This window comes from Protopterus annectens, chromosome 7.part0, assembly GCF_019279795.1.
Source record: "Protopterus annectens isolate FY-2018-M chromosome 7.part0, PAN1.0, whole genome shotgun sequence".
NCBI classification, from domain to species: Eukaryota; Metazoa; Chordata; order Ceratodontiformes; family Protopteridae; genus Protopterus; species Protopterus annectens.
The window spans coordinates 1,518,181,193-1,518,196,081 of NC_056739.1; the positions used below are offsets into that span (position 1 = coordinate 1,518,181,193).

Below are 14,889 nucleotides of genomic sequence, written 5' to 3' on the forward strand. Positions count from 1 at the left end.
ACTTGGTTGAATGTCCACTTGGTCGAGTCCCAAATGGTTGAATTAAAACAGTTGAAATTCCATTTCACTGAAATATACGGAATTGAATTCCAAATAACTGAAACATCATATTTTATAATTTACCCAAGTGAAAATATATCAAACAGCATTAGTTTATTTATTTGTGTATTTATTTTTGTAGCAACGTAAGCTGTCTTCAACTTCATACTCTCCAGCCCTTATTTAAATGTACTAACGCCATATATACATAGCTAGGGAGAAATGTTAAATTACCCCACTCTGAGAATCACTGTCAGTGTACTGATGGAAACCACACCCACAGGGGTTACGTATAGTAACACCAATCACTTGCAGATTCTTCATATTTTACGTGAATATTACAGAACAAGCTGTAGCTATGCTGCATTCAATGAAAAGGGCTCTCATTGAATGACCATTCAGCTAACCAGGCTTGCAATCACTTCAATAAACTGAGTTGCTACTCAAGGAAATTGGCATTCAGCCAAATGAAAGACATCCGTTTATGTGTATCTGTCAATATGTAAATATGTAGGGTTATATTGTGTATGATCAAACTAATTTAATGTTGAAATGAAAACAAAGACAAAGAAGTTCAAACATACATGATACTGAAAACAAAAAATATTGAATGAAATAATACTGAGAAAGGAAAACTATTTCCTTTCTCAATATTAACACTATCCCCCATAACACTATCCTCAAATTCATCTGAATAGTGGCAGTGTAACTGGACGTTTTTATGAAGATAACTTGTAGGGCTAGGGGTAAGAGAAGGAACAGCCATAAGGTTAGGGTTATCAGCCATTACTAAAGTGAGCAAGGAGGCTCTCACCCCTCCAGGCCCACTTATCTGTGCCGACATTATAGTCCATCGACAATTTCTACTGCTCAGCTATCCGTCTGTCAGCATTAAACTACATGTCCTACTTTTGTCAAAGAAAAGGCACTTAAAATGTGAATGTGTGTGTGTGTTATATATATATATATATATATATAGATATATATATATATATATATATATATATATATATATATATATCCTTGGTTTTATTATATTTGTGTTCTGACCATGCAGTTCTGAACTAAATGCAAGTAAAATGTAAAATCAGTCTACCGTTTCATACTGAATGAATAACTATAACTTATTCAAAAGTTCATTTTTATAGAAACTCTGTACTTTACATATGATATGTTCTAACCACATAATCTAGTAATGCATCAAACTGCATTGCCAAGCATGATCAACATTAACACTTCAGTTCAGATGGACTTCAAAGAAACACACACTTTGATTTTGTAATGACATTTAATTATTTTAATAAAAAAATGAAAAATCTATCACTGAAGTCATAAATACACAATTTCTTATATAAAACATATTGTTTTCTACAAACTTTTTCACAATACAGTTTTTGTAAGTGTTTAACATAAAGCTCTACATTAGCATTTTTGGTTCAAAGGGCAATATGGAATGAGAAATTTGTTACAGAGCAATAAAATTAGTACAGCTGTAATAATCTAATCGGTGAAAATATGCCATAATAACAGTTTCAAAACATTCCACTAAATTATTTATCTCTTTTAAATATTCATTGCTAAACATACTGTAAAATTCAGACATTTGCATTATATACAAGGCATACTAAAAACAATGAAAAACGCATGTCAGTTTTATTAGGAAACTCAAGAAAAGTATATTAAAACATTTCAGTCTTGTATTAAATTTGTCTACAAAATAGATGAATCTGTTTAAATAAGTTCTACTCACAAATCCTGACTTAAGACAGCCAGTCTTTCCAAATACCAAGTAAAAAGCTCTGTTGAAGCAAAACCAAATGAAAATGAAAAACAAAACAATCCCCCAAGAACAGAACCAATGTGATTATGTCACAATGTTACTGCAGTATTCAAGCTGTTGTGTTGTACTCCTAACAACAAAAATGACAGTAGAAAGGTGAACACAGACAGATGTTGGATGGTTTCACATATGAGACAGATGTCGTTTTGCACTCTTGGGTAGGACCATAAGGGCACCAGAAAACTAGACATAAAATGATGTGATAAAGAAGAAAAGTTATTGCTTCTGCCTGTGGGTGTCAGTTATATTGCATTTTACACACATCTGTCTTTTGAAGTTGAGTGGTTCATACACGGTCATGTTTGTATATATTTATTTATTAACGTTTACTATTTCAATAGGCAAATGAACAAAACAAAAGTAGAAAGCATCCTAGAATTCTGTTAATATGCATAAATTACAAAATCTTCCAATGAGCAATATCCAGCCACCTTGACAGTGAAACAGATTGTTCCTGTAGTGTTTCTTTAAATGTTGCCCATCTATACTGCTTAGGTTGAGATGTTCACATTTCAGAAGGTAACATTTTGTAAGATGTTTTAAATTCATGTAACTTAAAATATGACAGAGTCAACCAGACAGTGATTTAAACCTTTCCAAGTACTGTTTTGATGGGTAAGCATCAGAGTAAAGCTACACGGCTACACGGTCTGGATGAATTGTTGAATCATTTCAATGTTAATTTACTTTCAAAACATGTACCGGTGTTTACAACAATATTTATTGTTTGATGTTCATTGTTACCATTTTATTATTTGAAGTAAGCATTCAGTCTACTGTAACTTTTTTTTGCTATCACTTATAAAAAGGCAGATTATGCATAATGAGTTAAACTCATTTTTAATCAGTAACTCGGCAACCTAATTATTATATCTGTTTTTGCAGGGGTACAAATCCCCCTTTCATTCCCCTGATGCGGAGGCTTACACAGCCTATAACATAATATACTAAATCTGCATCCACACTGCCTTACTTTACTGCCTTGGAGTAAAGGGAATACTTGATTTTATTGAATAAATTACTCATTTTTCTCATTTTCCATGATGTGCAACTTAGGAATAAGGATTTTTTCCATAGGGAATAGGGAGTGCCGCTCCCCATTAGAAGTGTATTGCCTATCTACAACATTTTTTTTATCCCTTGCTTCATTTGATTTCCTACTATAGACATTGCATGAGAATAAAATGCATTATGATATCTGACATATAATTAGGAGTTCTTTTGCTTCATGGCTGACATTTTCTGCATCAGCTATCCGTTATGCACCAGTTAGACTGTGAATGCCTAGTTTACTGAAGTGGTCGTACATTAAAGGATAGCTTACTGAAGGTGTGACTCCTTATGTTTTACATTTTCTAATGTTCGTTTTAGCAGTTTTCATCTTAAGGAAATATATTTGATGTATGAGGAAGAATATGCTTAGCTGAAATCTTAATATATAGGTTGTTTTAACTTATATATTGTTTAATACATAAACAATGCTTTACAAACTTTTGATCTTGTCAAATAGCTTCCTATTACTTGTGGAACATTCGAAAGTATCATTCTTAAAGCAACATAATCATCTTCCTAAGAAGATAATAAAAATGATGCTTATGTGTCTGCACTAGATAGAGGCATAGCTGTCTCATTTAGCACCCAGTGCGACTGAGCAAAAAAAAAAAGTGATCTAGCGTTCCGCACCTTTCTTCTAATAAACATCAGACCCTCCTTGTCCCAAAACACTAAGTTGAGGAGCAAAAAAAAGTCTTCTACTTCAAAAAAACTTTTTATGTTGAATGATGCTTCTGAAAGCTTAGCTCACCTTTGTATCAGATGCAAACAAGGACACATTTTTTTAAACATTTTACTTCTAGGTTTCCAGCATCTCAGGAATATTTGTTGTTACTAATTTTTTGTTAATTCCTGCCAAAAACAATGAGACACTAGTGCTACAGCCTAATGTTTGCAAACTCTTTTTACTTCTCATTTTAAAATTGCCAAGAGTGAACCCTTCTGTGTGGCACACCTTATAAGTAAGGACATGGCATCCAGAACTAATATTGTGACTTTGCTTATGCATTCCATCATTTGCTGTGAAACAATTTAACTTTGTTTTATACATCATGATATCAAAGATATCTTCATACACTTCATGAGCAATGGAGGAGAAACCATACAGTCTTAAAGAACATTAGTGGAAAGTACAGGGAAATAGTAAAGAAATTAAAAGAGAATACATTAGAACCAAATTCTGCATACTTAAAAATTCACAGATAATGTCTCTCATAAATTAACTATACAATGTACATACACAGACAGAATTTAATTAAAACTAACCTTGATGGTTTCCGCAGAGGCCCAAAGCAAGAGAACAGACATTAAAAATAAAACATATCCTTAAAAATAAGTTTAGCTAAATAACAGAAATGTATGTAGTTCAGTAGAAATTTAGTATACAGTACAGTACTGTATCACATATCACACACCTTAGCGAAACTTCTTTTGAATAGGTTGTACTGTTTAAAAAAAAATCACATCCTACAACTAGTCAGAATGAAGATGGAATCAATTCATTGTAATTCAGATTATACCCTCGCACTGTAATACAATTAAGAAACAAAACTGCAAAACAGAAGAAAAACACAGAACAGAAAATGATTTTTATGTTATCTCTGTATGGACTATAATATGTTATATATGCCTGCCTGTACTTTCAAATACCTCTCAAAGAAACTGATTCACTGTCCTTAGGTCAGGCAAGGTCATTAATGAATGAAATCTGACTACTTTTGTCATTGCCTCATTAAGTGCAGAAAACAACTATTACAATTAGCCCCTTACCTACATATAGTAAAATCAAAGTGTAAAGAATGGAACTGTAATGCAGTAAACCTTAACAGATTATAAGTAACAGCGCATTTATATATATATATATATATATATATATATATATATATATATATATATATATATAGATATATATATATATATATATATATATATATATAGTCCACGCTGGATCCCTATAAGGGTGAAGTCAAAGGCAGTAAATATCTGTAGTCAATTTTAAAACAGCATTACTCATGGAACAAAATGACTTATTGCTGTTGTACAAATGGCTTACTTGAAATGTTTATTTTGCATTACGTAGGCTGATGTTATGAGATAATAGTGTGGTTTTAGGACTGCTTCAACTTTATAAGGCAAGAATCAAGTTAACTATGTGTATATGGTGTAGCATGATTAGTGACCAGTAAAATTGTACTGTAACAGTTAAGTGTCTTTGCTACTACATATAGTCAGGTTTTTTTAAGCTATGTTTTTTATAACTTTTAAAGAGCATTTGTTGTAGTGTTTTATGGAGTGGGCACTGTTATTTATTAGTCAGTGGATAGCAATGCACTGAATGTAGGATTATTTCTTGTTTTTAAATACTTACATGAAAATAGTACAAGCTTATCACTGGTGTAATAATAGAGTAAGTCCAAGTTGAATAGTTTGAGTGCTGGCTAGGTTTCTTCTCTGTGATAAAGCTTAATTGTTACTGAGAAATTCGAGTATATTGGTTAGTTGTATATTTGTATTTATTTGGTAATTATTCCAGGGTTTGATAGCTGCATTTACTGAATACTTAAAGTGTAAATCAATGTATTATTTTTAAGAATGACATAATACAGTATTTTACATTTGTAAAAATACTAAAAACATCTATTGTACAACAAGAGAATATTTCATGCCTGAAATAAACCAAACAAACTTACTCTTACTACATGGAGCTGACCAGTTTTAGTTATTATATATAACAGTTTGCACTGTAATCATCACCATCCATGACTTTTCTGTACAAGTTTTCAATGCATAAGTCAATGCATTAATTTTACTATTTAATCAAATACAGGGAAAGTACAGAATATGATGCCCCAGTTATATACACAAGATATCATGAATTATCATTTTCATGTGCTTTGTTTTGAATGAATGCTTCTGGAAATGCTTAAAGAAAGATTTAATGATGGTGGATCGTTTAATGTAAGTGGTCGCCAAGCAGAAGAAGTCAGTATCGTGCAATATCTTTTGCATGTGAGGTTTGTGGAATCAGTAGTAGAGTTCAAGGTTCAGCGATGTCAATAAATTCCTTCCCTGGTGGTGGTCCACCTCTGTACCAGCTACAGGAGCCATCCTTCCTTTTAAGGCATGCAAACTGTTTTGCCTGATATCCGTACAAGTTCTTCTCGATCTGATGATCTGTCCAGAGGCATTCATTTGCTTCAGAGATGGAGCAAGGCAGAGAGTAACAGGTTGTAATCTAGACACAGAAAACAGCAGTAAATCTCTCACATATGACAATCTCTAATGTCATTCTTCACCTAAACTTTGTATTTATTTATTCATTTAATTCATTTTGTGAACTAAGTTAGTAGGCCAGCTCAGGTAAACCTTTTCCAGTCAGAACCTGTGAAGATAAAAATGTATGATGGAATACAAAAAATAATAAATGCAGTATAGCATCCAGGACATAGCGCATCAAAAACAGGAATGAAAATAAAGAACCGAAGGTATTAGAAGCAAAGAAGAGGGAAAGGTAATAGAATGGGAAGAGGCCATTTTGACTGCAGGCTAAAAATTACCTTCCCTATCAAGGACTGATATCAGAGTATAGGCAAAGAGAAATGAACAGGGAGATCCTAAGAGAAAGACCAGTACTGATAGAGTTTTTTATAGAATCTAGAACCAAAGCTGCTTTTAAAAACTGGATAACTAGTGGGGCATATAAAATATTGTATAACTACAGGAATCAATTAGATGAGGTTACAAAGGATTGGGAAAAGAGATTAGATAAGCAACTCACAAAGAAACAATGGGAATATATATATGAATGGCTGCAAAATATGCAACAAAGTCTAAAAAGATTGAGAATTTTTGTTTGGAAGTGTTTGCATAGGTATTTTTCCACCCCAAGCAGACTGCACAAAGCATCTTTCCTAACTAAGGTAGATTGCAAATGAATTGATAACATAGTTTTTGGGTGTGTAATGAGTTGGCAGACTTTAAAAATTCCCCGCAGACAACTCTGTCAGAAATACTGGCTGAACAAATGAATGTAACTAAGGAAATTATTATTATTATTTTTTTTTTGAGCTGTGATACAGAATCAGAATTGCCTCAATATGGTAAGGCCTTGCTGAGTTTAATTCTGGTTGCTGGCAAAAAATAGCAATTACTAGAAAATGGAAATCAAAATCTAACCCAGCCATACAAGACCTAGTGAATATAGTAACAGCGATTAAAGAACTGGAAGTGGGATCTTTAGAAAAGGGTAGGAGCAAATTATATAAAAATGGGTATTGTGAGAACAATACATGCAGAATAATCTTTTGGACAATGAAAGAGGTTTAAGGGAAGGCAGGAATTAAATGAGGTATACAGTGTTTGAATGACAGTGACGTTATAATAGATTGTAGGTGATGTATAAGGTTTGTAACTGAAAATATGTCAATATGATTTGTTTTCATTTATATAAATGCATGATTGCCTATGTTGTAAGCAGTAATACAGTAAAGATTTTTCTTGTTTAAAAAAAGCAGGAATGAATATACTGAAAACATGAAACCAATGAAACAATTCTGTGCCCTTAAGTTCTATAGGAATAATGCAGTTTTACTAGGCATGCCATTTCAGTCCTGACCCACACTGTCTTCAAAGCAGAGCCAAGTGTAGGTAGTTTTGTTTCTGTCTCATAATTTTTCTGCCCCGTTATTGCCCCAAAAACACAGCACCGCTTCCACTTCTAGCCTACCAGAACACCCAAATTACAGAATGTAACATTTTGACTTGTTGAAATCTGTAATGTCTTTGAGTTATTTATATGTGTGTGTGTATGAATATGTATGCATGTATGTATGTGTGTGTGTATGTATGTATGTATGTATGTATGTATGTATGTGTTTATTTATTTATACTTCTTTACATGAATAAGTGCAATGACCACAAATGACCAATATCAGGTGTAGCCTGAATATATCACAATAAAAAAGGAGAATACAAAAAAGTATATAATAAATCCTGCTGTATTTATTTTTACAATGGAGTTCTCATATTTATATTTGGGAAATGTGCGGTTAGACGAGTCTTAAAGCTTGCCTGCATTCATAGATTCACTGGTTATAAATCTGTTGCTGGAATTATGCATTGCTTTTGTTTTCAGCCAAACTTTAAAAAATTTAATGTGGCCTTTTAGTGTGGAGTTTTACAATATAATAAAGTCTTCAATCGTGTGTTGTAATCTGCAAAATATGTTCGCTGCAAGTCATTCAGTGCATGTTTGGTAAACATTAAGAATTTCTTAATTTCATAAATTCATATAGTGTGCAGGCCAGAAGGCCATCTAGGAACACTGATTCAGCAATAACTGGCAAAAAAAATCATTTTCACCTGCTTAGTCATCAAAGTTTCTTTTAAAATGTCAGTAATTTCAGACTGGTATACCTAAATGAGTAATTTGTTCCAAAATTTTAACAGTTATGTAAGCATGATATATCACAGAACTTGCAAATTTTGTTACAAAATTCATATTCATATATTGTAAGTTTTGTTGCAAATATAGATATCAATATTAAACAGAGATTGTGAAATAGAATCATTAAATATTTTGTAGGCTAAGATTAATTTTCCTCATATATATATATTTTTTACAGGGAAAATAACCACTTGGCCAACAGGACACAAACAAAAAAAAAAAAAAAAAAAAAACCGGAAGCAAATTAAAGCCATGCAAGTGGGGGACTTGGTCCCCCACACCCTCCCACACCTCCCATAACTAAATATATCAACTCCGAGATCTCACTTATACTGGGGAAAAGGGCAAAGTTCACCCTAGTGGTCACCTGGTTAGTTTCCCTGTAAAAATATTAGTAATTTGTTGTTTTGGTTCATTAAGTTTTTGGTGACATTCGGGTAAGTATAAATTTGATTAAGCAAGGTAGAGCCATTTGTGTGTGTGTGTGTGTGTGTGTGTGTGTGTGTGTGTGTGTGTGTGTGTGTGTGTGTGTGTAATGTAACTATGTACAAGGACCCAATGACTCAAGTATGAACACTGTTTTTTCTCACAAAGGAGTTTCCAGTGGGAGTGAGTGTGCATCAGAGTTCAGCTCATAGCCCACTGCTGTTTATATTGATGATGAATTACATTATCATCCTTATTGGAGGGAACTCATCAACAAAGGTCCTGTGTGCAGATGATGTGGCATTACTGGCAGACTCTGAGCAAGAATTTCAGCAAAGGATAGGGGAATTAGTATAAATAAGACAGTTGTAATGGCAGCAAATGGAGGAAATCAGAAGAAGTTGAGAACTGAGATGTAAGGGAAAATAGAGGAACAGGTTAAGAGCTTCAAGTATCTAGGAGGGGTGGGTGGGAAAAAGAGAAGTCTGAATGAGGAGGTCAAAGCTAGAATCAGTGGGGCTGCAGCCAACTGGCACAAAGTGTTGGATGTAATGTGACCAAGAAGAATGCCAAAGAGGCTGAAACGTTTATTTATAAAGCAGTGATGTGACCAGTACTACTATATGGTATTGAAACCAGGGCAGTAAAGACAGAGAAACTGAGGAAGCCAGAAGTGATGGATATAAAGTGCCTGAGAAAAGTGGTAGGATGCACATTGTGTGACAGATGAAGAAAGGAGGACATAAGAGCAGAAGCCAAAGTATCATCAATTGCAGAAAAGGTCAAAGAGAACAGATTACAGTGGTTCAGACACATGTGCAGAAAAGCAGAACGTCTGGTGAAGAAAATTTGGGACAGACAGGAAGAAGACAAGAGGGAATGAAAACAGGTAGATAAACTGGGTGAGAGAAGTCAGGCATGAGTGTGGATAAAGGCAGGAGAGTGACACTGGTCCATAGGTTCATAGGTAGGTACTAGGCTATCGGCCCTAGGGCCCATACAAGCCTAGCCAAAGAATGCACCCTGGCTGAATAGCGAGAAATGGTGAGAGGTGACACAACACCCCAAGCTCATGTAGAAAATGGGAAAAAGGGGGTTGCTGATTATGAGTATTTATCTATAACAAAATGAAAATAGATTCAGATGTTTACATCTCACACCATAATCCAGTTTCCTAAATGGCATAATTTTCTTTATGAATTTTCTTTGGACTTCTTCTAAGCTCTTCAATTGTTCTTTGTAATTGATTTATGTGTGGAGCTTTTCTCCCCAGACCTCTACTGAAAATGGACATATATCCAGCTAGACTAGCCCGGTTAACAAATGTAAAATAAATAAAAATAAATCTTTAGTGCATGAACAAAAAGTTTTATTATACTTAAGCATAAGTCTGAGATAAGTTTTGAATACTTGCATTAAGCATTTCTTATCCCTAGCAGAAAATATTCTTAAAAGGAAACCCATATATTGAATGGTCTTTGTACAGATTGCTTTAGCTAAGAGATTAAAGGATGTTAGATGTTATAGTAATACCCAAATCTTTCTATTAAAAACAAAATATCCAGTGCACAAAATGGCTCAAATAGTGGGTAATTGTTGCAATTCAGTAGTTTATTGAAAAAAACTAAACCACTCGCAAAATAAACTTTAAAATAAGCACATTCATTTCTATTTTATATTTAAAAGAAACTTTATCAGACAAATTCCGCCCCGTTCATTCATCTTTTTAAAATAATTAATTAGTTATATCACCTTATCACATAAAATACACACACCCCAGGAGAACCAGTCCCATTTCACTCATTACTAACTCACCCGATCAAGTAAATATATCTAAATTAAATTTCAAAATGATCCATTAAGTTGAAAAACAAATATATAAATATATATATATATATATATATATACATATATATATATATATATATATATATATATATATATATATATATATATATATATATACCTTACCATTTTAGTGCTTTTAATTTCAACACACTTTTTATGAATATAGTTTCATTTAATCCTGGCCATTACCTCGCATTTAAATGTATCTGCCAGGTAAGCTCAGACTTTTCCAGTAGCAGTGGCCATATTCCTCTCCTTTCACTTAGTCTTAAAGCTTCCAATATTACAAACTTAAAATCATACCTGTGACCTTCCATACAATGTTTATCAAGAGCATTCACATCTTTTTTAGATCTAATATCCCTTAAATGTTCCCCGGTCCTATTTTTTAATTTTTGCTCCATTTTACCAACATAAAAAACATGGACATTGGGAATATAAGGCACAATATACAACTTTGTCCGAATTACAAGAAAATGTTCCATAAATTCTACACCTAAAACCATTAATAATTATCTCACTCACTTCTAAGATATATGAGCAATAAGAACAGGCTCCGCATTTGTACATACACCCTAATTTTTTTGGTTTACTCTGATTTTCGAAGATGTTTTTAAGATTTTGACACTTTCTATAAACAATAATGGGTTTATCTCTTACATAAGCCCTTACATCTCTGTCATTGCTCAAAATGCACCTGTTTTTAAACAAAATATCTTTCAACAAATGACTCTCTCTTCCAAATGTAGCAATAAAAGAACAATCAAAATGTTTGGTTAGTGGGCCTATCTGAATGTTCATACCAGACATCAAATTAAGTGACTGACTTATTACTTAACTTCCCTAAGTGGTAAATTTGTTAAATAGGTTGGAAATCTTGTAACTTTGTTTAAAAAATAAATTATATTGCATTTATCGAGACTAAACTTAAGACTGGTTTCAAGTGCCCATGTACTCAATGACTGTAAATATTTGCTGAGTCAACCACATTGGGTTCATTTTGCAATACGAACCTCATTTTGCAATCTTTGGCATATTTGTGAAGCCCTTGAAGTACTGGAACAAATATGTTAAATAATAATGATCCAACACTAACCCCTAAGGGATACCAGATTTCACTGGCAAACAGTTGGAATGCAAGTATTGTATACTAAAACACTGCTGTCTGTTAGCCAACTAGTTCATAATCTACCTGGTAATGTAACCATTAGTACTGCTTACAATTAGACCTTTATAAATAGCCTGATAGAGACGGTGATCAAAGGCCTTAGCCATAGTCAAATAATCAGATAAATTACTTGGAATAACCTGGTGTAATTCATTCAACATCAGAAATGTAAATGTTGGAAAAAAAAGATATTTAAATTTAACACCACTACTAATGGCTGAGCTAGATTTAGTCCCTGTTTCTTTAAAAAATACTCCATCATATTTTATCAATCTACTGCATAGTCAAAGATATTATATGCAGCATTTTAAACAGGAGTGATGCTGTGTGTCATGTACATGGTTAAGAAAGTATAACGATTCATAAATGATGTGTACTGCTATTCTGAATCACAAAAAATGCTCATCATCTATGAAATGGAACATGGCACTGTAGTCTTCAGTGGTACATGGGATCTACCTAAATGTGGTACATGGGATCTACCTAAATGTGGTACATGGGCTCTACCTAAATGTTTTCTTTGTTCTACATGTATCCACAGCTTGATATCTGTGGTCCTCTCAGTCCCTTCACACTTCACACCACTCACAATTCACAGGGCCACATCCTTCTGCGTTCAAGGCTTCAATGTGGCCTTCACTTATTTAATGCTGTAGATTTCCAAGGCATGCCTCCATACTTCAGTGAAAGCAAACTGTGTCAGAGCTGATGGCAGAAATCACATTTTTACCTTTATAAGAGAAGTGGGCATATGCACGCATGTGAGACACGCACACACACACACACACACACACACACACACACACACACACACACACGCAAGTTCGCACACCTGCACACACACACACACACACACACACACACACACACACACACACACACACACACACACACACACACACACACACAAATTCGCACACATGCACACACACACACACACGCACACACACACACACACACACACACACACACGCGCGCGCGCGCGCACACACACACACTATAATCCACATTTGGCATGAACCCAAAGCCACAGTAATTTGAATGATATGGTAATCATGGCTTCTAGTCTGATGGCTGATGACAGCTGCCTTAAATGACTTGAATATGTTCACAAGGGGTTTGATTCTCTCCATAGAAAGCTCCAATGCAGGGCAATAAATAAACTAATTCATGCAGTTCTGCATGCTGATATTTTCACTTAGTCCTGTGTTAATGAGCCCGGCATTCTGCAGCAACAGGCTTACTCTTCCTGTTTTGTTGTACTGTTTTTGTGGTTCTTCTCTCATGAGTGTTTGTCTCACTTACACATAGTACATTGAGGTTCATATATTTTTTGCGAATGATGTGTATTGCATAGGGGGTACTATACTTGTATTCTTCCAGATATTCAGTTGTGTATACACTTATGTTATCATGTAATCAAACTTTCATAAATAGAATAGGTTTGTTGTATGTGTTAGTTTTTTCTATTTTTTTCATACTTAACAATTGTATGCAACATAGTATTGCTTCAGTTTTCTACAGTATCCCTCATACCAAATAGTGTCAGATCTATGCTTCGTTCCATCGTTGGGCATTCAAGTTTTAACAGACTGAAAATTCTGAGTTTTTATATGAAGTCCAACCTGTCATGCAATTAAGAATGGCCTTTTCTTTTCCCAAATCAATCATTTGAACAGCAATTTATGTTAACATTTTAGAGATGCTTTCACGTGCATCTAAGTAAGTAGTAACAATAGTTTCTAGCTAGTCAACTTACGTTGCATTCGCAACCCATGTGATATCTGTGGTTGAGGTTCTTCTTCTGATATAATGAAAGTCCTTCCCATGGAATAATGAAGTTGCAGAGATGGATGTTAACCTTTCCATTTGAAATCTGACCTGTTGGTTTTACATAAACAGTGATGTGATTACTTTATTAGAGCAAAACACTTCTACTGCAGACACGTAATAAGCTATTGCAAATCTCGATAATCTAGCTGTCACTCACATAAGCATGAAAGCGTAGTTAATTTGTATCATTTACTGCATGCTAGTCATTAGACTTTTGGTATAAATATGTATTTAAAGCAATGAAATAAAATGCTGCTTCTGAAAATACACAATGATTTCATTAAGGCAGGCAGCTAAACAGTGTTTCCAATGATTTTAAATCCTAACCGAGAAACCAGAAAAAAAATCTGACTTAAAGTGGCAGAGAATTTCAGTCTAAAGTGAAATGATTGCTATAATATATTCTGAGTACATTCAGTCATGAGCATTACTGCATCATTAAAATAAGCATACAGTACTAGGATGATGACCACTGAAATTGTAAATAAAGGTTTTTCAGAACTGTTGAGAGTTTCTCAAATGCTGTCAGAAAAATAGGATACCAGGGTCTCCTTTCACTGACCACTCTGGCCATAGCAGTGGTGCTTCTATTTTGCTTTGTAATTACATTTAGATGGAAGAAATCTAGAGTACACCTTAGTTGGTGGACCAGTTGAGGCAACAGTTCCAGTGATTACGAGTTATGTAAAAGGACAAATATCATTATATATGACTGTCTGATACTTTTATGTATATTTATTTCTATTAATTTTCTCCTTAGCATGCTTTGCTTCTTTTGATTATTTGCAGTGCATTTTCTGTTGTGTGTGTGTCACTTTCAGTTGTAAAATACATTCTAAATACCCTCAATATCTGTAGGATGACCTATGTTCTTTCTCCAGCCTCTTTGCATTTTAGTTTCATTTCATCTTGAGGCCACCACATCAATCAACTTTTGAGGGAGGGAGTAGGTTCAGTAAAGCCAAAGTAAATAAATAGAACAAAGACTGATGAAGGTCAGGGCTGTTAATGTTATGGACCACCATTAGTGCTAAACTGAATTAAATCAATGAACTATGCTCTACCTGTGGGCAGGGCCTTGAGTGGAATATTCATTTCTTCTTAATTTTGTATTGTTTTGGAAGTTACTTGACCAGTCAGTCATGCAGTATCTCTATGTGTTTTCAATGATTTTATTCTCCCTTTTGTTCATGCCTGAGTAAATTACATATAAAATAAAAAAACAAATCTGTGCAC

The 14,889-nt window shown here is 33.9% G+C and overlaps 2 protein-coding genes across 2 annotated transcripts in view; one reads left to right on the top strand and one right to left on the bottom strand.

Annotated features, from left to right (window-relative positions):
* The window catches only part of SYN2 (synapsin II), a 1,726,111-nt gene that overhangs the window by 847,545 nt on the left and 863,677 nt on the right, over nucleotides 1-14,889 (top strand). The gene's annotated exons all lie outside the window — the stretch shown is intronic.
* TIMP4 (TIMP metallopeptidase inhibitor 4) overlaps nucleotides 3,123-14,889 on the bottom strand; it is a 72,343-nt gene continuing 60,576 nt past the window's right edge. Inside the window, exons 4-5 of the mRNA XM_044078055.1 lie at nucleotides 13,580-13,701; nucleotides 3,123-6,167 (exon numbers count right to left, since the gene is read on the bottom strand). Of these exons, the coding sequence (XP_043933990.1) occupies nucleotides 5,970-6,167; nucleotides 13,580-13,701 (320 nt within the window). The 3' untranslated portion in view covers nucleotides 3,123-5,969. The remainder of the gene's footprint in view (nucleotides 6,168-13,579; nucleotides 13,702-14,889) is intronic.